We start from the raw sequence: 27,914 nt of genomic DNA, 5'->3' as shown, positions 1-27,914 counted from the left end.
CAAGGAAAGAGAACAGAGAAGAGAGTTGGCAACTTGGGGAATGCTCCCTAAAAAAGAAAATGATTCTGTCTGAATGATTAAAAAAAAAAAAAAATCACTAATGCAAGCCTTTGCCCCCAAGGCAAAGAAGAAAACTCTCCAATTCACCAACTGCACCTCACTCACCAGGTTCTAAAACCATAGAGTATGCTGGATCTTTCAGGAGACTCGAAGCAAACAAATGGGACACACTCACACTAAGAATGCGCCTACAGACCATTAAACAACTCTGAATGCTTTTACCAGATTTCTCAAGCAGCAGTGTACAGAAGCAAGAAGTGCTTACATTTACGTCAAAACTAAGCCTAGATGTTTGCCTTGAAGCTGTTATGTATATAAATGCACTACATGTGTGACAATTCTCAGATTACCTTTTGAAACCTGAACAAGAATGATACTTCATAGGATTGTTTTGGGAATTAAATAAAATAGCATATTAATAGGCACTATAGTATGGAAATCCAGTAGAGTGTCAGACTGGGTGTTCAATTATTTCCTCTTTCCTTTTCTGAAGTGAGAATGAAAGCTGCCTATTCATGAAGTACATAGACTTTGTACAATATATAGGCAGAGAAGTTTCCCTCTAAATACCCAGACGCTCCCCAACATTTTCCAACCACCTTGCAGCTAGTTGAGGTCATGTGATTAAATCCCTACCTTACTTTCAGACCAAAGCACTTACAGCCAGCACATGACCCTCTAGTTATCCTGCCTGGACATGTTCAAAATGGCAGAGCTACAAGCTGTAAGCTGCAGATCCCAGCCAACATATGGAAGAGCCACTCAGGAGCGTCCCTGGACCTACAGAGGACTTCTTACAAGTGAAAGAAATAAATATTTATATGTTGAAGTTAATGCAGCACAAAACAGCTTAGCAAAATTTAATGTCTCCTTTCATAGCCTAACTGCACTCAAATGCCTACATAACGATGGCAAGTCCGATGCTTAAGTATCATGGGCCTCCCCAGTGGTTCGTGGTAAAGAATCTGCCTGCAATGTAGGAGGCACAGGTTTGATCCCTGGGTGGGGAAAACCCCCTGGAGAAGGAAATGGTAGCCCACTCCAGTATTCCTGCCTGGGAAATCTTATGGACAGAGGAGCCTGGCAGGCTATAGTCCATGAAGTCTCAAAAGAGTCGGACACGACTAAAGCAACTTAGCATGCGTGCATGCTTAGGTATTAAAGGATATCCTCCTTTCTGTGCAATTCTGTATGTCCAGAATGAACAGAATAATTAAGAGAGAATACTGATAGCAAAGTAGAAAAGTAATCCAACATACACAGAATAACTTAGAAACGGATACTTATAGTTTCACCTCAAAAGAAAAGGAGAAAAAAAACTCTAAAATCAAGAATCTAAACTCTTTTCTAGTTGATCATACAGGTTGGACAATTAAATAAAAAAAAAAAGCAACGATCCAAAAATAAAAGCTGAGAAACTAAAAACAGCTACGAGGAAACAGGTAAAAGAAAGAAAAGCACAACGAGACTTCACACACCACGCACCACGCAGTAAACAGCTGGTGTCCCTCGTCACTGTCACAGTGGGAGGATGGGGCCACAGCTGCTCACCCAAATTCTGGAGTATCCCAGAAGCTCTAAAAATCAAAGACTGAGATATAATCTGGCAGCAACACCAAACATGAACTAACCTGAAACTATCTGTAGTGCCGATTTACCCCCCTTAGTGAGAACATTTGTACAGTTTGGGTGTAGAAATATGAATGTGTTTGGTTATGGAGTGCTGCCCCAGGTCCCACCGACAGTGTTACATAAACTACATCACATTCCCTTTCTAAAATCTGAAAACTTCCACATTCTGAAACATTACTGGCTCCAAAGGTTAGAAATAAAGGACTGTGGACTTGTAACAATAAGAAGATAATCTCTGTATTGTCTTAATGATAAAAATCAAAATCAGATGAAGAGCATGACTTTCTAAACTGTTTGCAGTTCAATGTACTGAATCAAACTGAATTTTGATGATTTCCCAATGGTTATTTACACTCGATGATACTTCAGTATTTCTAGCAGCACACAGATATAACCAGCCTAAAGCTAAGTCATGAAGAGGGTATAATGAACTAATAGTAAACTAGCTAATTAATTATAAATATTGCTATAAGAATTTCTGGCCTCAATAGACCATAATTTAAAAGGTACTCAACACAGCCATTCCTAAAGGGTCACATAAAAAAAAAAAAAAGACATGTATCAGATAATATAAGATAAACTACAGCACAAGAGTAGTGGGAGATGGGGATACCAGCTCTGAGGAAAGTATAGGAGAATGTATATTCACTAGGCATCACTACTAAGATAGGAAAATAATAATAAATGAACTATGTAAAAATTAAAGAGGCAAGGTATTGTAATTAACATCTATAGCAGGATTTCTCAACCTCAAAGTAAAATGACTGACATTTTAGGCCAGATAAAATCTTTGTTGGAGCGGGGCGACCTAGGCATTACAGGGCATTTAAGAGCATCCCTGACCTCTATTCACTAAATTATTAATAGCAGCTCCTCTTCCCCCAGTTGTGAAAAGTCTCTAGGCATTGCCAATTGTTCCATAGGACCACTGGTGTGGGGTGTGCGAATAAGAAGGCAAAAACTGCCCCCAAGTTGAGAACTGGGGAAAGAGAAATAGTAAAGGTTTAAAGATGCTTCTTCTTCTAGATCTAAAATGCCAAATAAGCTACCCTGTTAAAGCAGTACAGAAAGGGGGGGAAAAATCTTTCTAGTTCTCTAGATCTACACGTGGTTTTATCCTATTTTTAATCTTAATTTTGTAGGAAAGACGAGAATGGCAGATCAAGATCCACTGGAGCACCCTTGTACTCTAAGGAACAATGACTTGTTGATTTTCTTATAACTAAACATATCCATCTGTTGTTACAGCTACTCATTCAAGAAAAGAATAAGGTACCAGCTGGTTATCTATAGAAAGGAACAAATTGAGTCTTGCATGTAGCTGCAAAGTAACCACGTAACTTTTTAAATGCACAGTTTTCACCCACTTTCTGATTTCATTATCTGCACTGAACTTAACAGCTCCCTAATAAAAATGTGACCTGTTGAGAGGGAAGAATATTATTTTCAATTATACCAGTCTTTTGGAAAAAACGTTCAGTCACAAAGTACTGAATCCTTCTGCTACACCAGCATGTATGAGGGAAATAACTAGCTTTATTGCAAACCAATCTCTTTTTATAATACAAATGGTAGCCAAATACCTCTGAACAATCATATTAAAAATGACAATCATGGGTACTTCCCCTGTGGTCCCAGGGTTAAGACTCTGCCTTCCAATGCAGAGTGTGCAAGTTCAATCTTTGGTTGAGAAACTAAGATCTCCCATGCTTCAGTGTGAAGCCAAAAATTAAAACACACACAATTATGAAAAAGTAAAGAATATACGGGATATTTCATAGATCTCCAATCCAAAGTCATTATTTTGCCTAGAATTTCTATTCCTGTCAATTTGACAGACCAGCTGGAAAACACCTTCAGTCAGAGTAGTTCTGTACTTATCTGTTTTACAAACTGAGCATCCAACTAAGATTTAATTTTTATAAAAAGGCCATTACAGGATTTTTTTCAAGAGTTGGAAACAAAAGGGCTAGATAATTAATGAAACAATCTTGTTTTACGAAATAGCGTACCTTCACACAGCACATTTTGGCTAACATAAACAGTAACAATCAAATGTATACATAAAAAAGAAAAAGCAATCTAAACATATGTGTGGGAGGATTTAAAACCAAGTATTATATAAGCAACCAACAAAGCTATGTAGATTCACATGTCACTTTCGTCATGACCTGCCTTCCTGTGTCAACTAGAGAAAGCTTTCAAAATCTCTCCTTAGATCACAGAGAAGGAAAGAATGCTATGTCCAGGTAACTAGCAAATTATATTAATTCAGAATCTAAATTTTACAAAATTATTGATATAATCTCATTCTCAGTAAAACTATGAACTCCTATAATGGCATACTTAAAAGGGAAAACATATCACCACTATCTAAAAGTAGTTTATTATAATCCACTGGACAGACCATTCTCTACTGAATTAGGTTTCATTAACCATTAGCATATTTCTTTAAAGAGGATATACTATTTGTTCAACCTTGCCCAGTGTTCTTAGGTTTATTTTCTTTTTTACTCCAGTTCCAAGGAACTGCTTTTAACTAAGCTGCCTGACATTCCCAATAGGTGCAGAGCTGATTAAGGTAAAATTATTCCGATAGCTGGATGCTGATGCACTGGAGAAAATGCCAGCAAAGGTGAAGACATACTGCTAAGCTAGCTCTTTAACCACGCCTCGGCCACTTTACTGACCCGAAAATTCACATTAAGGAATTTCTGAACATACAAATTCATCTGATCTTCCCAACAAATTTATAAAGGGAGTATAATTTTAATCTCTTATTATACAGATAAGAAGCAGAAAGACAGAAATATTCCATAACTTATCTAAGCTAACACAGCTATTAAGTGCCAGAGCAGAGACTTGTACTCAGTCCAGCTCAAGTACCACTGTTTTGCAAACCTTAAAATACATGCAATCCATCTGGAAATCTAGTTGAAATTCAGATCCTGATTCAGTACTTCTGCAGGCGGGGGTAGGCAAGAGTCTACATTTCTAAAAGATTCTACAGTTCTAAAATCTCACCTGTGATGCAGATGATGCAACTGGTCTGAAGACCACCCCGGAGCAGCAAAGTTCTATCTTCCCTAGAAATGGCGCAAGGCAATGGTAATCCGCAAAAGGAGGCAGAGCTCATCCACAGACAGTTGGCTTATGAGTAAATCAGGGCTTCCCAACTACTGGTTTAGAACTTAATTGCTTTTGTTCATTTTTTAGAAAGACGGAAATGAGCAAAATTTGCAAGCATCATAGCACCCACTTTCAGGTTTTGCATGTTAATACAGTAACTTGATACTGTAACGCCTCCCTCTCAGTAAGGCCTTTCTGACATCCAAAAACTATTACAAATGTCTCTGAATGTCTACTCTAACATAGGTTCAATCTGAACATATCAAAGGATATTTTTAGAGCATATTTTTGTACTGTCTCAGATATGAAAAGAATTAAAGAGACTGAGTTAAAAATCCAGCACCTTTCTAAACTTCCACCACCTGTCAAGTCCTGAGAGGACACCCTCTGGGGAACAGATGGAACATAAAAGTCTTGTAGCACATCACTCAATTCTACTTAATAACCTTCTCTAAAAACAGATAAGGAAATGCACATAATACAATCTCTCTTCATTCTCACCGGTGCATCAACTCTTCACACTCTAATCTAGAATAAAGAATATAAATTGAAGCCACTAAGTGTTATATCTGTAAATGCTTTGGCCTAAAGCATTCCAATACCTAAAAACTGAAATGCCATCAAATCACTGGAAATAACATTTTATCACACGTTTATACTATCAGGAAAAGAAATATTAATACTATCCAAATATATTCAGACATGTTTAAAGCCACACACTTAACTCAATAATTAAGTCTATCCTATGATCACCCCGGGTGTATACATATTTGACACAGCTATATAAATAACTAAAAAATATTTTATTAATTAAACATAGGAAAAGATTTAAGAAAGTATCTGAAGTCTGAGTAATTTTGATTTTGTTGAGTTTTCTTGTATTTCATTCAAGTTCTTTTCTCAATGTACACAGACATACTTTACATTCTTCTCTGAAAAATTAAATGTATCACATACTTTGACAATTATATGCAATATGCTTATATGCTTATATGCTTGTAAAAATCATATTCAAAACCGTAATGGAATTCTGATTAATTAACTACACGTGAAAGTCAAAATAATTAGGTTTCATAGATTTCAGACAATAGGAATTCACATATTTTCTAGAATTTATTAATAGAGTCCCACTATTAATTATAACAAATTAAAAAATTTAAACTGTACAATCACCAAAAAGCTAAAATTCTCACCTGTGAATTACAAGAACACCACAAAAATATATTTGACACAAAGGTAAAAATACAAATTTTAAATTAGCTGTCAAAAATCCTAAAAATGTCTCCACTAAACCTGACTATTCCAAACTCCTGCTCAAGAACAAGACCTAGAAGTTCTTGCACCCAAAAGAATCTGAAGACTTAACAGAAAAACACATAAAAATATGCGAATACTTCACTTGTCCAGCATATGAAAGAAGACTGTCCCCAAACTAATAAAAACAAAAACAACTTCTACGGTCTCCTACTAAGACTGATATCTTCTCGAGTTTCTTCCTCCTCTATTAATCACTCACACAGTCACAAAAGAACTCGCACATTAAAAGCAGCAGAGAACTGAAAGGTGCCGTTTGCAGCAGTTGACAGCGATCACAAGCTGTGAGGAGGGAAAGCACAGATGATGCATGTGGGCCAAGTTACTGCTCACAAGTAAGCCCAGAGCTCACCATTTCACTAGTCTGGTCACTAAATGTGAAGAATTATTTCATGGACGGAAAGGAAATCTGGTATATAAAGAGAAAAATAAAAGCAAACTGAACTAAATTTTCCATCTCTAAGACAGACTATACTTCCTCTACAATAATCGTCAGTGACCTTGTGGAAACATTCCTGGGTTAAACAGGCAGAGCACATTTCTTCAGCAACTGCAACACTACTGCTCTCAGGGCATCCGGCACGTGTCTATTGGGCTTACTAGATTCACAGACAAACGCTATTTAATAGTTTGTGCCATTTGTACAAAATCAACAAAAACCTTTAAAAAAATGTTTGCCCTTATATACAATTTTAAAACAACGAAGACTTTTGAACTGATAGATCTTTACATCTTCTATAATGAGAAATACCAGAATACACTCTCCACGTTAAGTAATTCTTCCAGAGAGCAAATTTAACCTGACCTCCCTAAATGGCTACAGATTTGACACACCATTTAGAAGCCTGAAAGGAAATACTGACTTATTTATTCTCTAAAGCAGTGCTGTTCAACAGAAATACAACATGAGCCACATATGTAATTTTAAATTGTCTAATAACCATATTAAAACAGGAAAAAGAAATTAATTTTAAAACATTTTACATACCAAAATAACCAAAACCCAACATATCAAAATATTAGTATTTCAACATGCAATAAATATTTTTTGAAAATCAGTAAAATATTTTGCAATCTTTTCTTCATATTGCTTTCAAAATCTGATGTGTATTTTACACTTACAGAACATCTCATTTTGGACTACAACCAAAGTGGTCAATAGCCACAAGTGGTTAGTGGCTACATTACTAGCTCCTAAGCACTACTTTGATATCTGACATACTACTATCTGTTTAAAATTAGCTTACATTTATGTTTCCATTTTGAATTGAAATGTCTGATTACAAATATTAAAAAAAGCAAATAAACATCAGATCACCTTATCAGAGGACCCAGTTAACATACACAATAAGAAGCGGTTGGATTATATCCCATCTCAAGTAGATTTCAGAAATAGGTCTGATCACCACTAGTGAATACAACTTGTAGAAAAATATAGGTAAGACAAGAAACACTCTCACATCAAACCATAACACTGCCTTATTGCTAGTAGCCTCTCTGGTATCTGAGTACATATCTCCATACAAATTATCTACATGACAGTTTTTCTAAATTTGATGAATTTTGAAGTCATACAGTCACAGATGAAAAACTGAGCGCTAAGAGGAATTTAAATAATTGAAATACTAACTACAAACCAGTTACTTTTATCACACCTTATACCAACCAACAATCTTAAATCATCCTACATGAAGTTTCACTGAAATGACTTCTTCCCACAAATTCCAACTCATTCACTGTCTTTTATACACATTATTTCTAGTACCAAAAATACTAAAAATTTTCCCAAGTAATTAAACCATTTGATTAAAATGTAAATAATTCCAACAATGCCTTCTCTAGAAAACAACAGCTAAAACCATTAGCTTAGCACATAAACTCTGTCCTAAAGGCAAGTTACTGAATAAATCAAACAGAAACAACTATACTCCTGTTTACTGCATTTACATTTTTGTAACACCACATTCAGCAATTTCTAAATTTGGAAGGTCAGTTCAGATTGCACACAAGTAGTAACTTTAAAGCTGAGCAAAATCTTAGAAGTTTCTGCAATATACTTCTGAATAAACACACTACAGAACTATTACAACAGTGTAAAAATCAGCACCATTCATACTAATCCCAGCAAGAAGCAAAAATCAATATAGTCATAAGTTCAAAATGTATGATACATTCTAAAAAGGTTTTTTCCTTCCAATTTAATTAATTCACCCAAGACAATTTTTGTTCAATCCACTTGCAAAGCTGAAAAGAAGCAAATGTAGCCTCTTCTGCAGCACAAACATCCAACAACGATACATGAATCTCTGGATATTTTTCCACAATTTGAAATTAAAACAACAAAATTTGTTTCTTACCTGCAGTTAGGAGGAGGATCAAGGGTTATTTCAGCTAGCTCCTTCTGAATTCTGTTAGTGAAATGAGAACAGACAAAAAGGATTTGAGAGTCTACAGAATAACCGGGGAATTACACTGCCCTCTACCACCATGCAGTTAAATGCAAGGCTGGCTTCGCCTTCAGTAATGCTAACATGGCTGCTTCCTCTTTGTTCTCAGAGGCATAACCCAAATCCCTTAACAGAAACTTTGCAGCTTTTTTTCTCACTTGCTACTGTAAATCAGTAAGACATTCACACCTGATTTGAGAACTAGCCCTCCACTTGTACTCAGAAAAGGATGTAAAATATATTTTAAAGCACTTTTTACCAAAGAAATTCTCTTTTCAAGCTTATATGCAAATGAGACAAGAAGGGAGGAGGGAAAGCACTAGAATATTTGACAATGACTCCAAGACACTTTACCAAGGTAAAAATTAACAAGCTACTGCAAGTGCACATTAATAATTTTGACAATATTTTATGTCAGAAAAAAGTTTAAAATTTACAAATATTTTTACCAGTGAAAAACTTTCAAAGAATTCTGGCATTCTTATTTAAGTAAATCTGTTTTCCCTGACCTTACGTACAGCACTTAAATTTAATAAATTTGGGAGAAATAGACAGCCTTGAGGTAAGAGGAAAAAGGGCAGTTCTTATTCAAATTTACAATGCTTTCAAAACTTAAGATATGTTTAATATGTTCATCAACAAGATTGTAAGAAACTGAGAAGGATTTTAAATTATCTCATGGACTGCTGTTATTTCATAAAATACTCTAGTTATTAACACTTGATTATTGATACAATAGAGGTGAAAATCCACAGACTATCACTACAGAACGCCAACATTTGATCAGCTTTTATATTGTTTCTTTTGGTTGAGATCAACAAAAATCAATAAAACGTTGATATTGGCTAATGCTATAGGAACACTTGATGTGTAATTACTAAAATTCACAGGTATGCCACTTACTACCACCATTGATTGGAGTCCCACTGACAGCATTATTTTCACTATCACAGAAATATAAATCAACAGAAAACAAATGATCTTTCACTTATATCCAACAAAATAGGCTTCTCCTGCTGTTGAGTATTAACATGTCAAGCATATCCACAAATTTTAGAGTGAAGAGGCATAATGGCAAACTTCTCAATCACCAAGTGCCACCTCACATGTAAACGGCTACTTTTCAGTTTTACCTACTCTCACAAAGACACGGAGGTATGACCATAGCTTAATTAGAAAAAGTAAAACCTGAGATGAATGACTTAAAGTCATGCTTTTAAAAACTGAAAACAGACTTGAAGTACAATTTGAAAATCTGCCTTCCAATACAGCCAAGGCCCTGAGTTTACAAATTTTTTAGCAAACATGACCATTTCTGATCATTAAGTTTCATGAAGAGGGACACTGATCTCTAGAAGTGTCACCTTCAATGACGATGAATATAACTCACAAAAAGACAACATCCTCAAATCTACCAGCTCATCTGGGATCACCAAATTTTCCTTGCCAACTCCTTAATCTGTCAGATGTTACTCCAATCTCTACTCAAGGACACTCTCTCTGAAGTTACCAATGCCCAGAACAAGTTTGCTTAAAAGTCTAATTCTAGGGAGGTGGCTTCTATACCACCTAAAAAGAATGACAACTCATTCAAGTCCAAACAAAACTGATAGCAAAGGAAATATTTTTGAACTATGGCTACTGATGTTAAATCAACAGAAGCGTCCATTTGGAAAGACAACCTGACAACGTGCTTAATCCTTTTTTTACACATTACCTTTTAGCACTAGTGGATAATTTAGCAGTGGTTTTGCTAGAGAGTTTGGTGTTCTTCTTCTGCTGGGTGGCAGAAGGTTTTCTTTCTTCTTGTTCTTCAGGCTCTGGAGCGGCTGGGTCTCGCTGGTCTGCATCTGAACTACCACTGCTGGTGCTGGGGCTCTCATCATCGGACCTCTGCCGATCACTGGACATCTTGGTGAAGTTATTTCTTGCAAAACTTTTAAAAGAAAAAAACGGGGAAAGAAAGGAAATGTAAGTCTAAGAAATAAACCAATAGCATTTTCTTCTCTCCATCGTCACCTAAAATCGTGTTTTACTGAAAACGCTTCAGAAGTGTTCACACTTATCTCATGGTACAGCAAGGTTAGAGGGGAGGTGATGTGTCTCACAACGGCAGCGTTCAGGGATTTACCGAACTCAAGTTAGAAAACCCACTCACATTTTTTTCCATCCCTTGGACAATCTATCAATTGTCTACTTTCTCAGAAGGCATTAAACAGATTTGCCAGGGAACTTAGGGAACGAGCATTAGTAACATATGACACGCTGTAAATAACAGATCTCGCAGAAAAATGTTAAAAAGTCACTAATAACGTCTAAATATTTACACACTGACATTGGTCAAAGCTACCAAATTCCTTTTCCGAGAGGAAAACATACCCTGCTAATCGCCCATATGCTTATTTAAGGTGGTGATTCCTCCTCTGTGCACGTAAGCCTTTAAATACAACACTTAGGAATTTAAAAAATCAACTAACAAGCTGTTCTGGCCACGGCCAGCAGCGAAGATTCATCCGGCCAAGACCAAGCTGCCACCCTGGGAAAAGCAGAATTCAAACTGCACCTTCTGCAAAGCTCCCCATGCCATCAAGGTTCCTCGCTCAATTTTTACATCACGGACCGACATTTTGTTCAAAATAACAAAAAAAAAAAAAAAAATTTTTTTTTTTCCCCCGGAGGAAAAACAAACAAACAAAGCCTCAAGAAGTGCAACAAATTTCCGCGCCCGCCGAGGCGAGCCGCGGCCGGCGGCGGCCACGCAGCTCGGCGGCCCTTTGTGGGGAGGGCCGCGCGGGGGCCGCGGGTAGCGCTCGCCGCGCCGGGCGCCAAGTGATGCGAGCAGCCCGGCCGGCCCCGCGGCGGCTCGCGGACACCGGCGGCGCGGGCGCCCGGCGCGAACAAAGCTGCCCGCCCCCGCCCCCTCCCCCACCGCCGCCGCCCCGGCCGCCCCCCACGCGGCCCCCCGGCCCCGCCGCCTTACCTCGGCCGCCCGCCCGGCCCGCTCGCGCGCCGCTACGGTGTGGGGGAGGGAGAGAGAAAAAAACCCTTCCTTAAGGAAATGGAGGCAGCTGGGGGGGGGGAAAGGGGGGGGAGGGAAAAAAAGAAGCCGAGGAGGCTCTGGCCGGGGAGTGTGGAACATTGAAAGTCGGAGGGGGTTGTGCAGTGCCGGGCTCCGGCCGGAGGGTGGCGCCGCCCAGCGCCTTCGGAAAAAAGCGGGGGGTGGGAGCCCGGCTGGGCGAGGGCGCGAGCTCCCGGCGAGGCTGAGGGGACGCGGGAGACCCCCGCGCGCTGTGGCCTCCCGCCGCCGCCGCCCGGCTCGGCTCCTCCCGGCCGCGCAGTCAGCAAGTTCCGAGGCGAGCGCGGGGGGAGGGGCGGGCGCGGCGACGGCGCGCGCTCTCGCTCGCTGCTTGCCTGGCGGAGGGGCGCGCGCCGCCGGCGGCCGGCGGGCGCGAGCTCTTCCCGCGCGCTCCCGCGCGGTCTCTCCGCGCCTCCCTTCACCCGGGGGGCGCACGCGTCCGCCCGCGCGCGGCCCGGACAAAGAGCGCGGCGGGGACCCGGCGGACTGGCCCCTGCCGCCCTTGGCCGCGGAGCCCTTGCCGGAGAAGGCGGGGGCGCGGGCGCCGTCTCGCGGGGCCGCTGTGCCGCGGGGTGGCTTCCGGCCTGAGCCCGCCTCCGGAGCGAGGCTGCCCATTGGACTACCCGCCCCACAGGCCGGAGCTGGGGTCATGCCCGGGTTGGCCCACTCCTCTCTGCCAACGCACGGGCCAGCGTGGTCCACGGGGTCCCCATGCCTGGGCAAGGGCCTGGGTCGCGTGGCCGGTAGTCCCCCACTGCCCTGGAAGACTGGAGACTAATGGGTGTCGTTGACGAGACCAGGTACGGAGGCAGAGGATAGCTGCCACCTGCCCCTCCTGAGAGCTCGCGGGGCAAGATGAGGTCTTGGACAAGGAGGGAAGAAAAAAGGATTTCGAGACCAGGTGGCCAGCCTCTGTTTCTCTTTGGCCCTCGGCCTTCCAAAGAGAGGTCCTATGATGCTTTCAAAACTTAAAAATTCAAAACGATTACAGTGAAGAGGGACGTAAGAGAGGTTCATACTTGACGCTTTGCTGGATGCTCTTCTGATGTGCATACTAGATGGCAGTTCTGGAGAGCGATATCCCTAAGTGGTACTGGGTCAGAATGTCCACACAGAAAAGCTGCAGATGGGGATAGCGAAGGTTAGTTTTGTTCTGTTATTCTCAGTCTCCAGGTGGACTCCAGTTTTTGCCCCAGGGAGCAAAGTGGCCAGAAGTCCAGAAACTTCCTGTTTGCAGCCCAGACCTTCTCCTGCTCCTGAGAACTTGCTCCAGTGATGGAGCCCCAAAGGAATTTGTGGATTCCTCTCCCACAAGTGTCAGGGGCAGGGGTGCTGGGAGAATGTGGAGTTCACAGAGAATGGCAGAGTCATAACAGATGAAATAGAATTAAAGGAAAAAAAGAAAAAAAGGCTGAGTGAGCCAATATACTTATTTGTCCTCCAAATAGAAAAGTTTTGGTAAAGGATTGCTTACAATTCTGATGAGTAAGTTACATTTCTGTGATTTTTCCTAAGACACAATCATTCAGTGAACATTTTGGAGGTCTGTGCCCCAGGTGCTGGATGCAAAATTCACTCCTTCAACTACCTCGTGACTAAAGCCACATCTCTCTGCTTTGTGTTAGAAGACACCGATCCAGAAGGGGAACAGGTATTAAAGTGCACCAGGTTGGTTAGGAGGAAGGACACCAGTCAGAACGAATATGAAGTCTCAAATGTTGAAGACAGAGCATAGTGTGTGTGTTGACAAGCAGTTTGATTGGGTTGGATCAAAGTGTACTTGTGGAAAGAGCTTGTTAGTGAAAATACCGGCAGAAGGTTCTCCCAACTTTTACACTCTGCTAGCAAAAGCCAACCAATTTGGAGTTTGGATTTTTCTGTTAGGAATGTGAAGTTGTGAAAGGAAAGCTATATATTTTTTAAAAAAGACTGATTGTTTTAGGAAAAATAATATCACAGAAGTAGACTGAAGGCCCAAAGGCCATGGACTGATGAGGTTTGGGTGGAGCTGGGAGATTGGGAGATAAAGATATTTAGTGCTGTTTTGGTAGCATTTTCCATGATAGAAGAAACAATAATGAACTGAAAAGGAAGGCAACTAGATTCTAATTGAATTTTACCAGATTCATGTGACCTCAGGCAAGTTACACTTTCCAGTTTAATCTTTCTCCCATGTAGAAGTGTAAATCCTCTCTTGGCTCAAAAATCTCATGATTCTTCAATGTGTTTGAAGTCATGGAGTTCCATGCGATATTCACACAACAGAATACTTAGGAACTACCGAATACTAAGAAATTCGAGTGAAATAAAGGTGCAGCCCTTACTGAGCTCAATGTATAGTGGGACAGCCAGAGATGTAGACTACAGAATGAGAAGTGCTGCATTAAAGGAGTGAACAGAATGAGTGATGTATTAATAATTATCAATTAAAAATTAGTCATGGAATAAATTATTACTTAAACTTGAGGATATGTATGTGTCAAAAAAAGTAACAATGAACTGGGCCTGAAAGGATCATTAAGTAATAATATAACCAGTGCTCTGGGAAAATTATCTAGGACATAATAAGTGTTCAATAAATAGTACTCAGGAAATGGCAACCCACTCCAGTATTCTTGCTTGGAGAATCCCATGGACAGAGGAGCCTGGCGGGCTACAGTCCATGGGGTCGCAAAAAGTCAGGCAGCAACTGAGCATATGAAGCAACTGAGCATGCATGCATGCACAAAATTGTTGAAGTCACTAGAAAGAAAATGAATGGTTCTGTTGAGGTTAGGGACATTAGGGGCATGCCCCCACAATAGTAGGTAACCAGCTGCTTTTACCCTTGAAAATAGGAACCATGTCTTATATGCATTCGTGTTGGCATACAGAGTTTGCCTAATGCAAATTATTCTGTGAAGTATGCAATAAAAATTTTCCCGTATGACCCCTCAAAATAGTACGACAGAGTAGACTTCAGCTACTGCAAGAAGATCATTCCCTTTTGGTTTCCTCTTTTTCTCTTCTTGGTATGAGGTCCTGCCAGCTTCTAGCTCACAGCTCTGAGAAAGTCAGAAGTAAGAGGAAAGATACAAAATTCAGTATTGCCATGGAGACCTCTTCTTCTCTTCCTCTCACAAATGCCATGACCTAAAGTAACTGGTCATTACAAGGAGAGACAAGGCAGGTTCCAGAATCCTTTAGACTTCCCTGATTTGGGAATTGCTTTTTCCCATGCTTTTCAATAGGTCTCAGTGTTATACGTGTACATAAGTGTGCGTACAACCAAGAATTCTATAGGAATACACATTTGATTTGCTTAAGTTTCTGAAGTGAGTAATTATATAAACTATAGAGGAGCCACAGATCTTTTTAAGTCACCCACCACGGCCAACAACATACCTTATACACAATGGATGTAGAATCCTTGTTACTTTGCTTTGTTGCTTTCATTTCTTTCCTTCCACACAACAACCTTTCTCAACATCCATTCCTTTTACCCTTCCTTTTTTTAGGCTATTTCAGATGTTATCCAGTTATGTGCATCCATTTGTCCTCTGGCTATAAAATTATCTTTCTCTATCCATTGAAACAAAAACAGATTTTGGTTTATTAGGAAGTCATTTGTTGGCCCAGGCTTAGTTTAAGAAGCCAAGATTGCCATTGTTTTCTCAGTGTCTCTGGACCTCCAGGGTCCAGTGCCCCGGCTGACGTCTAGTGTGCCTCCATTGTGTCGTGTGTACAAAACCTGCCACATGCCACGCCCTGGGCTGGAACTGGAAATGGGAAGATGGCTTAAACCTCTATTTGACTTCAGGGCACAAAGCTCAGTGATCACTTTCTGCTTTTCTCCTTTGACATAAGTCTGAGGGAGAGTATATACCAAAAAGGGCTATGTCTTTATTCCATAAAGAGCTTGTACACATGAAATGAAAGCATAAGCACCTTAACAAGACAGAAGGCATGAACAGATAATTTCTTCTTTCTCCTTTAGCCACACCAATGGGGCTTGTGGGATTCTAGTTTCCAGACCAGCGATCAAACATGGTTCCCCTGTAATGGAAGTACAGAGGCCTGACCACTGGACCACTAGGGAATTTCCTGAACAGATAAATTTTAAAAAGAAATACATTTATTTAACCTTATTTAGCACACACACACACACACACAGAGACCACCGCAACATTGTAAAGTAATTGTCCTCCAATAAAACACACATATACAACTCAATCTTGCTCAGTTCAGTTCAGTTCAGTTGCTCAGTCATGTCCGACTCTGCGATTCCATGGACTCAACCTTGCTAGGCAGCAGAAAAAGGGAAAATTAAAATGAAGTACCTACCAAAATAACAAAAACAATTTTCAGTGATTACAATCATTGCTGGCAAATTCAGAAAAAAAAAAAATTTCCCTTTGTCCATTTTCAGTGGCATGAGAGTTGGTACTAGCTGTTTGAAAAGCAACTTCAAAGTTTGCGTCGAGTCTTAAATATGTCCATGTCCTTTAACCAAATTACTCCATTTCAGGAAATGTATCTTAAAAGGTACTCTAACTGCAGAAAAAATAACATTGAAAAATTGGGAGTAACCTGGTGATTCAGTTTGTAAAGAATCTGCCTGCAGTGCAGGAGACCTGGGTTCAATTCCTGGATCAGGAAGATCCCCTGGAGAAGGGAATGCAACGCACTCCAGTATTCTTACCTGGAGAATTCCATGGACAGAGAAGTCTGGCAGGTTACAGTCCATGGGATTGCAAAGAGTCGGACACAACTGAGCAACTAACACACAAGTATAGGAAAATGACTATAGAAACTGATTCACCCAATGAAATTTGCAGTTATTAAAGTAATACATATGAAGATTATGCAAAACTACAAAAACAGATTATGATAACATCATGTATTATTATGATAATAAGTGAAGGCAGGATTTGTTTATTTTGTGAAACCAGAGCTTGACTCAATGCCTAGGAAGAAAACTGGCAAAATATCTGTGCAAAATATGGCACAAAAATGAATTTGTACCATATCTTTACAACTAGCAAGACCAAAATATCTGAAAGGAATATACTCTAAAAGGTTAACTAGGCTTATATTTTAGAGCAACTATGAAAAAATCTTTTTAATTCTTTTTTTATTCAGTAATTTTCTTCTTTTAAACAAGCAGGTACTACTTTTAAGAGCAACCTGTATGCAGGTCAGGAAGCAACAGTTAGAACTGGACATGGAACAACAGACTGGTTCCAAATAGGAAAAGGAGTATGTCAAGGCTGTATATTGTCACCCTGCTTATTTGACTTATGTGCAGACTACATCATGAGAAACGCTGGGCTGGATGAAGCACAAGCTGGAATCAAGATTCCCGGGAGAAATACCAGTAACCTCAGATATGCAGATGACATCACCCTTATGGCAGAAAACAAAGAAGAACTAAAGAGCCTTTTGATGAAAGTGAAAGAGGAGAGTGAAAAAGTTGGCTTAAAGCTCAACATTCAGAAAATGAAGATCATGGCATCTGGTCCCATCACTTCATGGCAAATAGATGGGTAAACAGTGAAAACAGTGGCTGACTTTATTTTTCTGGGATCCAAAATCACTGCAGATGGTGATTGCAGCCATGAAATTAAAAGACGCTTACTCCTTGGAAGGAAGTTCAGTTCAATTCAATTCAGTCACTCAGTCGTGTCCGACTCTTGCAACCCCATGAATCGCAGCACGCCAGGCCTCCCTGTCCATTACCAACTCCCGGAGTTTACCTAAACTCATGCCCATCAGGTCGGTGATGCCATCCAGCCATCTTATCCTCTGTTGCCCCCTTCTCCTCCTGCTCCCAGTCCCTCCCAGCATCAGGGTCTTTTCCAATGAGTCAGCTCTTCGCATGAGGTGGACAAAGTATTGGAGTTTCAGCTTCAGCATCAGTCCTTCCAATGAACACCCAGGACTGATCTCCTTTAGGATGGACTGGTTGGATCTCCTTGCAGTCCAAGAGACTCTCAAGAGTCTTCTCCAACACCACAGTTCAAAAGCATCAATTCTTCGGCACTCAGCTTTCTTTATAGTACAACTTTGAGGACTGATGTTGAAGCTGAAACTCCAATATTTTGGCCACCTGATGCAAAGAGCTGATTCATTAGAAAAGACCCTGATGCTGGGAAAGATTGAGGGCAGGAGGAGAAGGGGACCACAGAGGATGAGATGACTGGATGGCATCACCGACTCAATGGACATGGGTTTGGGTAGACTCTGGGAGTTGGTGACGGACAGGGAGGCCTGGTGTGCTGTGGTTCATGGGGTTGCAAAGAGTCGGACATGACTGAGTGACTGAATTGAACTGAACTGAACTGAACTTTTATAATGAGAAAAAATGATGGGAATAAATACAGAGGGGAACATTCGGTGAAAATTGATACTGTTTTAATGGTTTTCTAATTTGTTATTTTTATAAACTAAAAAAATGAAAATTCAAATGGACTTTCAGATTGTCAAAAGTTTTAAGGTTGATAGAAAAAATAGGAAAGACCATTTTTAAAACCGTTAAAAGGCTGTGAGAAGGGTTATTGTTCAATCACTAAGTTGCGTCAGCTCTTTGCAAATAACCTGGACTGAAGCCCACCAGGCTCCTCTGCCCTCGACTATTTCCATTATTAGCTGAAATTCATGTTCATTGAGTTGGTGATACTATCTTACCATCCTATCCTCTGCCACCCCCTTTTCCTTTTGCCATCAAACTTTCCCAGCATCAAGGTCTTCTCCAGTGAGTCAACTCTTTGCATCAGGTGGCCAAAGTATTGGAGCTTTGGCTTCAGCAACAGTCCTTCTAATGAATATTCAGGGTAGATTTCCTTGATTGACTGGTTTGATTTCCTTGCAGTCCAAGGGACTCTCAAGAATCTTCTCCAGCACCACAATTTGAAAGCAGCAATTCTTTGGCACTCAGCCTTCTTTATGGTCAAATTCTCATATCCTTACATGACTACTGAAACCATAGCTTTGACTAGACAGACCTTTGTTGGTAAAGCAATGTCTCTGCTTTTTAATATGCTGTCTCGGTTTGTCATAGCTTTCTGTCCAAAGAACAAGTGTCTTTTAATATCATGGCTGCAGTCACCATCTGCAGTGATTTTGGAGCCCCCAAAATAGTCTCTCACTGTTTCATTGTTTCCCCATCTATTTGACATGAAGTGATGGGACCGGATGCCATGATCTTAGTTTTTTGAATATTGAGTTTTAAGCTAGCTTTTTCACTCTCCTCTTTCATTTTCATCACGAGGCTCTTTAGTTCCCCTTAAATTTCTGCCATTAGAGTAGTAGCCTCTGCATATCTGAGGTTGTGATATTTCTTCTGACAATCTTGATTCCAGCTTATAATTCATCTGGCCTGGCATTTTGCATGATGTATTCTGCATATAAGTTAAATAAGCAGAGTGACAATATACAGACTTGATGTACTTCTTTCCCAATTTTGAACCAGTCAGTTGTTCCATGTCTAGTTCTAACTGTTGCTTCTTGACCACATACAGGTTTCTCAGGAGACAGGTAAGGTGGTCTGATATTGCCATCTCTTTAAGAATTTTCTACAGTTTGTTGTGATTCACACAGTCAGAGGCTTTTAGCATAGTCAATGAAGCAGAAGTAGATGCTTTTCTGGAAGCCCCCTGCTTTCCCCATGATCCAGCAAATGTTGGCAATTTGATCTCTAGTTCCTCTGCCTCTTGAAAACCAAGCTTGTACATCTGGAAATTCTTGGTTCACATACTGCTTGAAGACTAGCTTGAAGGATTTTGAGCATAACCTTACTAGCATGTGAAATAGGCACCAAGAGAACATTGGTTGGCATTCCCTTTCTTTGGGACTGGAATGAAAACTGAACTTCTCCAGTCCTATGGCCACTGCTGAGTTTTCCAAATTTGCTGATATATTGAGTGCAGCACTTAACAGCATCATCTTTTAGGGTTTTAAATAGTTCAGCTGGAATTCCATCACCTCCACTAGCTTTGTTCATAGCAATGCTTCTTAAGGCCCACTTGACTTTACATTCCAGGGTGTCCAGCCCTAGGTGAGTGACCACACCATTGTGGTTATCCAGGTCATTGAGACATATCTTGTATAGATCTTCTGTGCATTCTTGCCACCTCTTCTTAATCTCTTCTGCTTCTGTTAGGTCCTAACATTTTAGGTCCTTGCCATTTCTGTCCTTTATCATGACCATCTTTGCATGAAATATTCCCTTGGCATTTCCAATTTTCTTGAATAGATCTCTAGTGTTTCCTGTTCTATTTTTTTCTTCTATTTCTTTGCATTGTTCACTTAAGAGGGCCTTATCTCATGCTATTCTTTGGAACTCTGCATTCAATTGGGTATATCTTTCCCTTTCTCTCTTGCCTTTCAGTTTTCTTCTTTCCTCAGCTATTATAAAGCCTCCTCAGACAACCGCTTTGCTGTCTTGCATTTGTTTTTCTTTGGGATGGTTTTGGTCACTGCCTCCTGTACAATGTTATCAACTTCTGTCCATAGTTCTTCAGGCACTCTGTCTACCCGATCTTATCCCTTGAATCTATTTGTCACTTCCACTATATAATCATAAGGGATTTGATTTAGGTCATACATGAATGGCCTGGTGGCTTTCCCTACATTCTTCAATTTCAGTCTGAATTTTTAAATAAGGAGCTCATGATCTGAACCACAGTCAGCCCCAAGTCTGATTTTGCTGACTGTATAGAACTTTTCCATCATTGGCTGCAAAAACATAATCAATCTGATTTCAGTATTGACCATCTAGTGGTGTTCATGTGTAGAATCATCCGTTGGGGTGTTGGAAAAGGGTGTTTCCTATGACCAGTTTGTTCTCTTGACAGAACCCTATTATAATCTTTGCCCTGCCTCATTTTGTACTCTTAAATCCAAACTTGCCTGTTACTCCAGGTATCTCTTGACTTCCTACTTTTGCATTCCAATCCCATATGATGAAAAAGACATCTCTCTCTCTCTTTTTTTTTTTTTTTTGGTATTAGTTCTAGAAGGTGTTGTAAGTCTTCATAGAGCTGGTCAACTTCAGTTTCTTTGGCATTAGTGGTTGGTGCATAGACTTGGATTACTTGTGATGTTGAATGGTTTGCTTTGGAAACAAACCTAAATCATTCTGTTGTTTTTGAGGTTGCACCCAATTACTGCATTTCAGTAGCTTCCCTGTTGGTTCAGATGGTAAAGAATCTGCCTGCAACATGGGAGACCCAAGTTTGATCCCAGGGTCAAGAAGATCCCCTGGAGAAGGAAGTGGCAACCCACTCCAGTATTCTTCCCTGGAGAATTCCATGGATACAGGAACCTGGAGGGCTAGAGTCCAACGGGTCGCAAAGAGTCGGACATGACTAAGCAACTAACGTACACACGCACACTGCGTTTTGGACTCCCTTATAGACCATGAGGACTACTCCATTTCTTCTAAGTTATTCTTGCCCACACTAGTAGATATAATGGTTATCTGAGTTAAATTTGCCCGTTCTCATCCATTTTAGTTCACTGAATCATAGGGTGTCAGTGTTCCATCTTGCCATCTCCTGCTTGACAACATCCAATTTACATCGATTGATAGACCTAACATTCCAGGTTCCTATGCAATACTCTTCTTACAGCTTTGGACTTTACTTGCACCACCAGACACATCCACAACTGAACGTTGTTTCTGCTTTGACCCATCCACTTCTTTCTTTCTTGAGCTATTAATATGTCTTCTGCAATTCCCAAGTGGTGTATTGGACACCTTCCAACCTGTGGGGCTCATTTTCCAGTGTTGTATCTTTTTGCCTTTTTCATACTCTCCATGGGGCTCTCCAGACAAGAATACCAGAGTGGGTTGCTGTTTCCTCCTTCAGTGGACCATGTTTTGTTAGAACCCTTCTCTTTGACCCATCTGTCTTGGATGGGTCCTGCATGGCATGGCTCATAGTTTCATTGGGTTAAGCAAACCCCTTTGCCACAAGACTGATCCATTAAGGAGTGTGTGAAGGGGCTTTTCATAAATAAAACAATAAACCCTTGCTCAAGGACAGATAGATCACTAAAACAGAAATAACTAAGAATTAGGTGATTTAATATATAATAAATGAGACTCCATCAAAAACATAGGAAAATGAAGGATTATTTAATTAATAATACTTAGTTAATGATATTGAGGTAACTAGTTCCCAATATGGAAAAGGCCACTTAGAATCATACCCTATATTTCAACATAAATTACAGATAAACTCAAGAGTTAAGTTTTATAAAGTCACTCCTTAGAAAAATTAGAATAATTTGATTACTTAATATAGATAGAGATGAGTTATGATACACTATGCTAAAATCTAACAGAAAAAAAATCACAGAAGAAAAAATATATTTAACCAGGTACAAAAATTGAATACTCAATATGCTTACCAACACACATACACAGGCAATCACCAGGCTGAAACAGGAAAATAGACAAAGCAGTTTGTACTATGAAAACAGATTAATATACATCAAATATAATTTTATATAGTTTTATAAAATATCAAATTATCATAGACAGTTAAAGGACATGTTAAAAAATGGAGATTATTAAACTATATGTTGCTCTAAGAAATATCTATATATGCGTGTGTATCAGTTCAGTTCAGTTGCTCAGTCGTGTCCAACTCTTATATATATATACGCACACACATACAATGCAAAGAAATAGAGGAAAACAATAGAATGGGAAAGACTAGAGATCTCTTCAAGAAAATTAGAGATACCAAGGGAACATTTCATGCAGAGTTGGGCACAAGAAACAATAGAAATGGTATGGACCTAACAGAAGCAGTAGATATTAAGAAGAGGTGGCAAGAAAACACAGAAGACCTATACAAAAAAAATCTTCATGATCCAGATAACCATGATGGTGTGATCACTCACCTAGAGCCAGACATCCTGGAATACGAAGTCAAGTGGGCCTTAGGAAGCATCACTACGAACAAAGCTAGCGGAGGTGATGGAATTCCAGTTCAGTTCAGTACAGTTCAGTCGCTCAGTCGTGTCTGACTCTTTGCAACACCATGAATCACAGCACGCCAAGCCTCCCTGTCCATCACCAACTTCTGGAGTTTACTTAAACTCATGTCCACCGAGTCAGTGTTGCCATCCAGCCATCTCATCCTCTGTCATCCCCTTCTCCTCCTGCCCCTGATCCCTTCCAGCATCATGGTCTTTTCCAGTGAGTCAGCTCTTCGCATGAGGTGGACAAAGTATTGGAGTTTCAGCTTCAGCAGCAGTCCTTCCAATGAACACCCAGGACTGATCACTTTTAGGATGGACTGGTTCTATCTCCTTGCAGTCCAAGGGACTCTCAAGAGTCTTCTCCAACACCACAATTCAAAAGCATCAATTCTTTGGTGCTCAGCTTTCTTCACAGTCCAACTCTCACATCCATACATGACCACTGGAAAAACCATAGCCTTGACTAGACAGACCTTTGTTGGCAAAGTAATGTCTCTGCTTTTTAATATGCTGTCTAGGTTGGTCTTAACTTTCCTTCCAAGGAGGAAGTGTCTTTTAATTTCATGGCTGCAATCACCATCTGCAGTGATTTTGGATCCCAGAAAAATAAAGTCAGCCACTGTTTCCCCATCTATTTCCCATGAAGTGATGGGACCATATGCCATGATCTTAGTGTTCTGAATGTTGAGCTTTAAGCCAACTTTTTCACTCTCCTCTTTCACTTTCATCAAGAGGCTCTTTAGTTCTTCTTTGTTTTCTGCCATAAGGGTGATGTCATCTGCATATCTGAGGTTACTGGTATTTCTCCCGGGAATCTTGATTCCAGCTTGTGCTTCTTCCAGCCCAGCATTTCTCATGATGTAGTCTGCACATAAGTTAAATAATCAGGGTGACAATATACAGCCTTGACATACTCCTTTTCCTATTTGGAACCAGTCTGTTGTTCCATGTCCAGTTCTAACTGTTGCTTCCTGATCTGCATATAAGTTTTTCAAGAGGCAGGTCAGGTGGTCTGGTATTCCCATCTCTTTCAGAATTTTCCACAGTTTATTGTGATCCACACAGTCAAAGGCTTTGGCATAGTCAATAAAGCAGAAATAGATGTTTTTCTGGAACTCTCTTGCTCTTTGATGATCCAGCGGATGTTCGCAATTTGACCTCTGGTTCCTCTGCCTTTTCTAAAACCAGCTTGAACATCTGGAAGTTCAGCTAATTCAAATCCTAAAAGATGATGCTATTAAACTGATGTACTCAATATGTCAACAAATTTGGAAAACTGAGCAGCGGCCACAAGGCTGGAAAATGTCTGTTTTTCATTCCAATCCCAAATAAAGGCAATACCAAAGAATGCTCAAACTACTGCACAATTGCACTCATCTCACACATTAGCAAAGTAATGCTCAAAATTCTCCAAGCCAGGCTTCATCAATACGTGAACCGGGAACTTCCACATGTTCAAGCTGGATTTAGAAAAGGCAGAGAAACCAGAGATCAAATTGCCAACATCTGTTGGATCATAGAAAAAGCAAAAGAGCTCCAGAAAAATGCTTTATCGACTATGTCAAAGCCTATGACTGTGTGGATCACAACAAACTGTGGATAATTCTTCAAGAGATGGGAATACCACACCACCTGACCTGCCTCCTAAGATATCTGTATCCAGATCAGGAAGCAACCGTTAGAACTGGACATGGAACAACAGACTGGTTCCAAATAGGAAAAGGAGTATGTCAAGGCTGTATATTGTCACCCTGATTATTTAACTTATATGCAGAGTACATCATGCGAAATGCCGGGCTGGATGAAACACAAGTTGGAATCAAGATTGCTGGGAGAAATATCAATAACCTCAGATATGCAGAAGGCATCACCCTATGGCAGAAAACAAAGAAGAACTAAAGAGCCTCTTGATGAAAATGAAAGAGGAGAATGAAAAAGTTGGCTTAAAACTTAACATTCAGAAAACGAAGATCATGGCATCCAGTCCCATCACTGCATGGCAAATAGATGGGGAAACAATGGAAACAATGAGAGACTTTATATTGCGGGGCTCTAAAGTCACTGCAGATGGTGCCAGCAGCCATGAAATTAAAAGACGCTTGTTCCTTGGAAGGAAAGTTATGACCAACCTGGACATCATATTAAAAAGCAGTGACATTACTTTGCAAACAAAGGTCCGTCTAGTCAAGGCTATGGTTTTTCCAGTAGTCATGTATGGTTGTGAGAGTTGGACTATAAAGAAAGCTAGCATTGAAGAATTGATGCTTTTGAACTGTGGTGTTAGAGAAGACTCTTGAGAGTCCCTTGGACTGCAAGGAGATCCAACCAGTCCATCCCAAAGGAAATCAGTCTTGAATATTCATTGGAAGGACTGATGCTAAAGCTGAAACTCCAATACTTTGGCCACCTGATGCAAAGAACTGACTCATTTGAAAAGACTCTGATCTGGGAAAGATTGAAGGTGGTAGGAGAAGGGGATGACAGAGGATGAGATGGTTAGATGTCATCACGAACTCAATGGACATGAATTTGAGTCAGCTCTGAGAGTTGGTGATGGACAAAGAATCCTGCTGTGCTGCAGTCCATGGGGTCGCAAAGAGTTGGACTCGACTGAGCAACTGAACTGATACACACACAGGGATATATATATACACACACATATATACAAGGTTATATATGTATATAGGCTCATATATAGTATATATACACATAAATACAGAGCTGTATGTACATACACACACATACATACAGGGGTTCATGTATATATGGGTTTATGTGTATAGTATATATACACATATATACAAGATTATGTATATATATATACACACACACACACATATGATATGTACACATATATACATACACATATATGGCTTCCCTGGTGGCTCAGATGGTAAAAAAAATCTGCCTGCAATGCAGGAGACCTGAGTTCAATCCCTGGGTCAGGAATATTCCCTGGAGAAGAATATGCACTCCGATAGAAGAAAATACACTTTAGTATTCTTGCCTGGAGAATCCCATGGACATGCCACAGGGTCACAAAGAGTCAGTCATGACTGAACATCCAAGCACGGACATGTATGTGTGTGTGTGTATATATATTCCACAAAATTTTCAATCTAAAAGCTGTATGATGCCAAATGCTTATGGGAATATTATGAGAAGGGCACTTTCCTGTATTGCTGGTGGCATTGTAAATTGATATAACCTTTTTTTGGAAAGCAATTTGGCAATGTGTTTCAAGAATCATAAAAATGTTCATACCCTTTAGCCTAGTAATTCTACTTCTGGGAATCTATCCTAAGGAAATAATCCAAAATATTAAAAAACACCATATGCTTGACAATGTTTATCCCAATGTAATTTATACTATATAAAAATGGAAACCACTCAAACTGTCCCACATAAAGGCTATGCTTTAGTAAATTACACTCCATTCACTCAGTGGAATGTACATGAATATAAAATAGTGAGTATTATAACTATCATTTTCACTATCAATTCTTTGTCATGGTAAATCCCTTTCTATGAGATCAGCTCATGTCCTTCTTAGTTAATAAAACTAACAAAGATGTCATGCATCATCTTTTTAACTGTTGTTTTCACTTAACATTATGTCACTTAAATTTTCTAAGATGTTTTACAGTATGTCATGTGTAAAATCAGGTTAAGTGCATACTTTATGCTTCACAAAACAAACTTGTATGCACAATATGATTGCCTGGAAAGTGTATACAAGAGACTTGGAAGACATATGCCAACAATCATTTTGGGTTAAGGGCCAGTTTACTTGTGATTCTGGCCATCTTTTCCATATGCACAAATGGTTATCTAATTGGAAGAGATTCAATAAGAAACAACATGCTTTAATTTAGGACTGCAAAGAAAGTAGCTTAAAAATGATAAACAAGCTTACATTTTACTTAAATGTCTTTATACCAAAGAATCAAAATAATATTTTAAAATGGGGTATCAATTAAATATGTTGAGTTATACTTCAGTTTTTTTCAGGTTCAAATTCTAGAGGTTTGTCATCATTTATAAAACATCTCAAAGGTGTGCCTAATAAAATGTCAGAATGCATTTGATTTTAACTTCTCTGGATTATAATGTCCCAAAATAGCTCAGATAAACTAAACATCACAGAGTGATGTGAGTGGGTTAAAAAAAATGTGATAAATACTCCTCAGTAAGACTATGTACTCAATGTATGGTGGCGGGTAAGGAGAAACTTGGACTCATACTAAGGAATGACTGCTTATTACCAATACTTAAATTCCAAGAAAAGGATATTGAAGTAGTGACTTTTAATCAAGGAAACTGAGTGTCAGAGACACTTAAATTACTTTCCTAAAGTCTGCATTCTGCCCCCATTTCACTATACTGTTATATATACCAGAGCATATAGCCCATATTTCTAAATCACTAGCTCCTGCTGTAATGTCAGAAAGACATCATCAAAAAATTCTTATAAGTTTGAAAGTCTTTTCTCACCCTTATTCATAAGCATGAGAAAAACATCTGACATGCTGTTATAAATTTTGTAATCCTGTAATAATCACTCATAATACACTATATGTATTATATAATACTTATACTGTTTGTAAGCAAATATTTATTTGTAAGCTTATTTCTTTAATACATTTATCTCCCTAAAAGAATAAGGGCAGTGACCATATTGGCATTTTATGCCTAACAAAGTGTCTGGTAAGTAATATTTGGTAAATAATTTCAGAATGAATGAGTGGATACCCAAATAACATCACACTCAAAGTCAACAGAAGAAACTGTTATAGAATAACAGGAAGAAACAACCTTTCTCTACTGTCTGATATATTTATGGACCTAAGAGGAGAGTGAAAAAGTTGGCTTAAAACTCAACCTTTAGAAAACGAAGATCATGGCATCCAGTCCCATTGCTTCATGGCAAATAGATGGGGAAACAATGAAACGGTGAGAGACTTTATTTTGGGGGGCTCCAAAATCACTGCAGATGGTAACTGCAGCTATGAAATTAAAAGATGCTTGCTCCTTGGAAGAAAAGTTATGAACAACCTGGACAGCATATTAAAAAAATCAGAGACATTACTTTGCCAACAAAAGTCCTTCTAGTTAAAGCTATGGTTTTTCCAGTAGTCATGTATGGATGTGAGAGTTTGGCTATAAAGAAAGCTGAGCACCAAAGAACTGATTCTTTTGAACTGTGGTGTTGGAGAAGACTCTTGAGAGTCCCTTGGACTGCAAGGAGATCCAACCAGTCCATCCTAAAGGAGATCAGTCCT

General features: G+C 39.7%; 1 protein-coding gene across 6 annotated transcripts in view; it reads right to left on the bottom strand.

Annotated features, from left to right (window-relative positions):
- The window catches only part of UBE2E3 (ubiquitin conjugating enzyme E2 E3), a 98,135-nt gene extending 85,811 nt beyond the window's left edge, over nucleotides 1-12,324 (bottom strand). The window contains exons 1-3 of one of the 6 annotated variants that reach the window (XM_043487562.1): nucleotides 11,994-12,324; nucleotides 10,300-10,518; nucleotides 8,493-8,543 (exon numbers count right to left, since the gene is read on the bottom strand). In XM_043487562.1, coding sequence (XP_043343497.1) covers nucleotides 8,527-8,543; nucleotides 10,300-10,518; nucleotides 11,994-12,309 — 552 coding nt within the window. In that variant the 5' untranslated portion in view covers nucleotides 12,310-12,324 and the 3' untranslated portion in view covers nucleotides 8,493-8,526. Of the gene's footprint in view, nucleotides 1-8,492; nucleotides 8,544-10,299; nucleotides 10,519-10,961; nucleotides 11,111-11,145; nucleotides 11,423-11,562; nucleotides 11,973-11,993 lie in introns of those variants that run through there. The other 5 variants (XM_043487561.1, XM_043487557.1, XM_043487559.1 and 2 more) reach the window with 5 other exon arrangements.
- Between the last annotated feature and the right edge of the window lie 15,590 nt (nucleotides 12,325-27,914).

Source organism: Cervus canadensis, chromosome 15, assembly GCF_019320065.1.
Source record: "Cervus canadensis isolate Bull #8, Minnesota chromosome 15, ASM1932006v1, whole genome shotgun sequence".
Lineage (NCBI taxonomy): Eukaryota > Metazoa > Chordata > Mammalia > Artiodactyla > Cervidae > Cervus > Cervus canadensis.
This window is presented reverse-complemented; position numbering and strand designations above follow the sequence as displayed.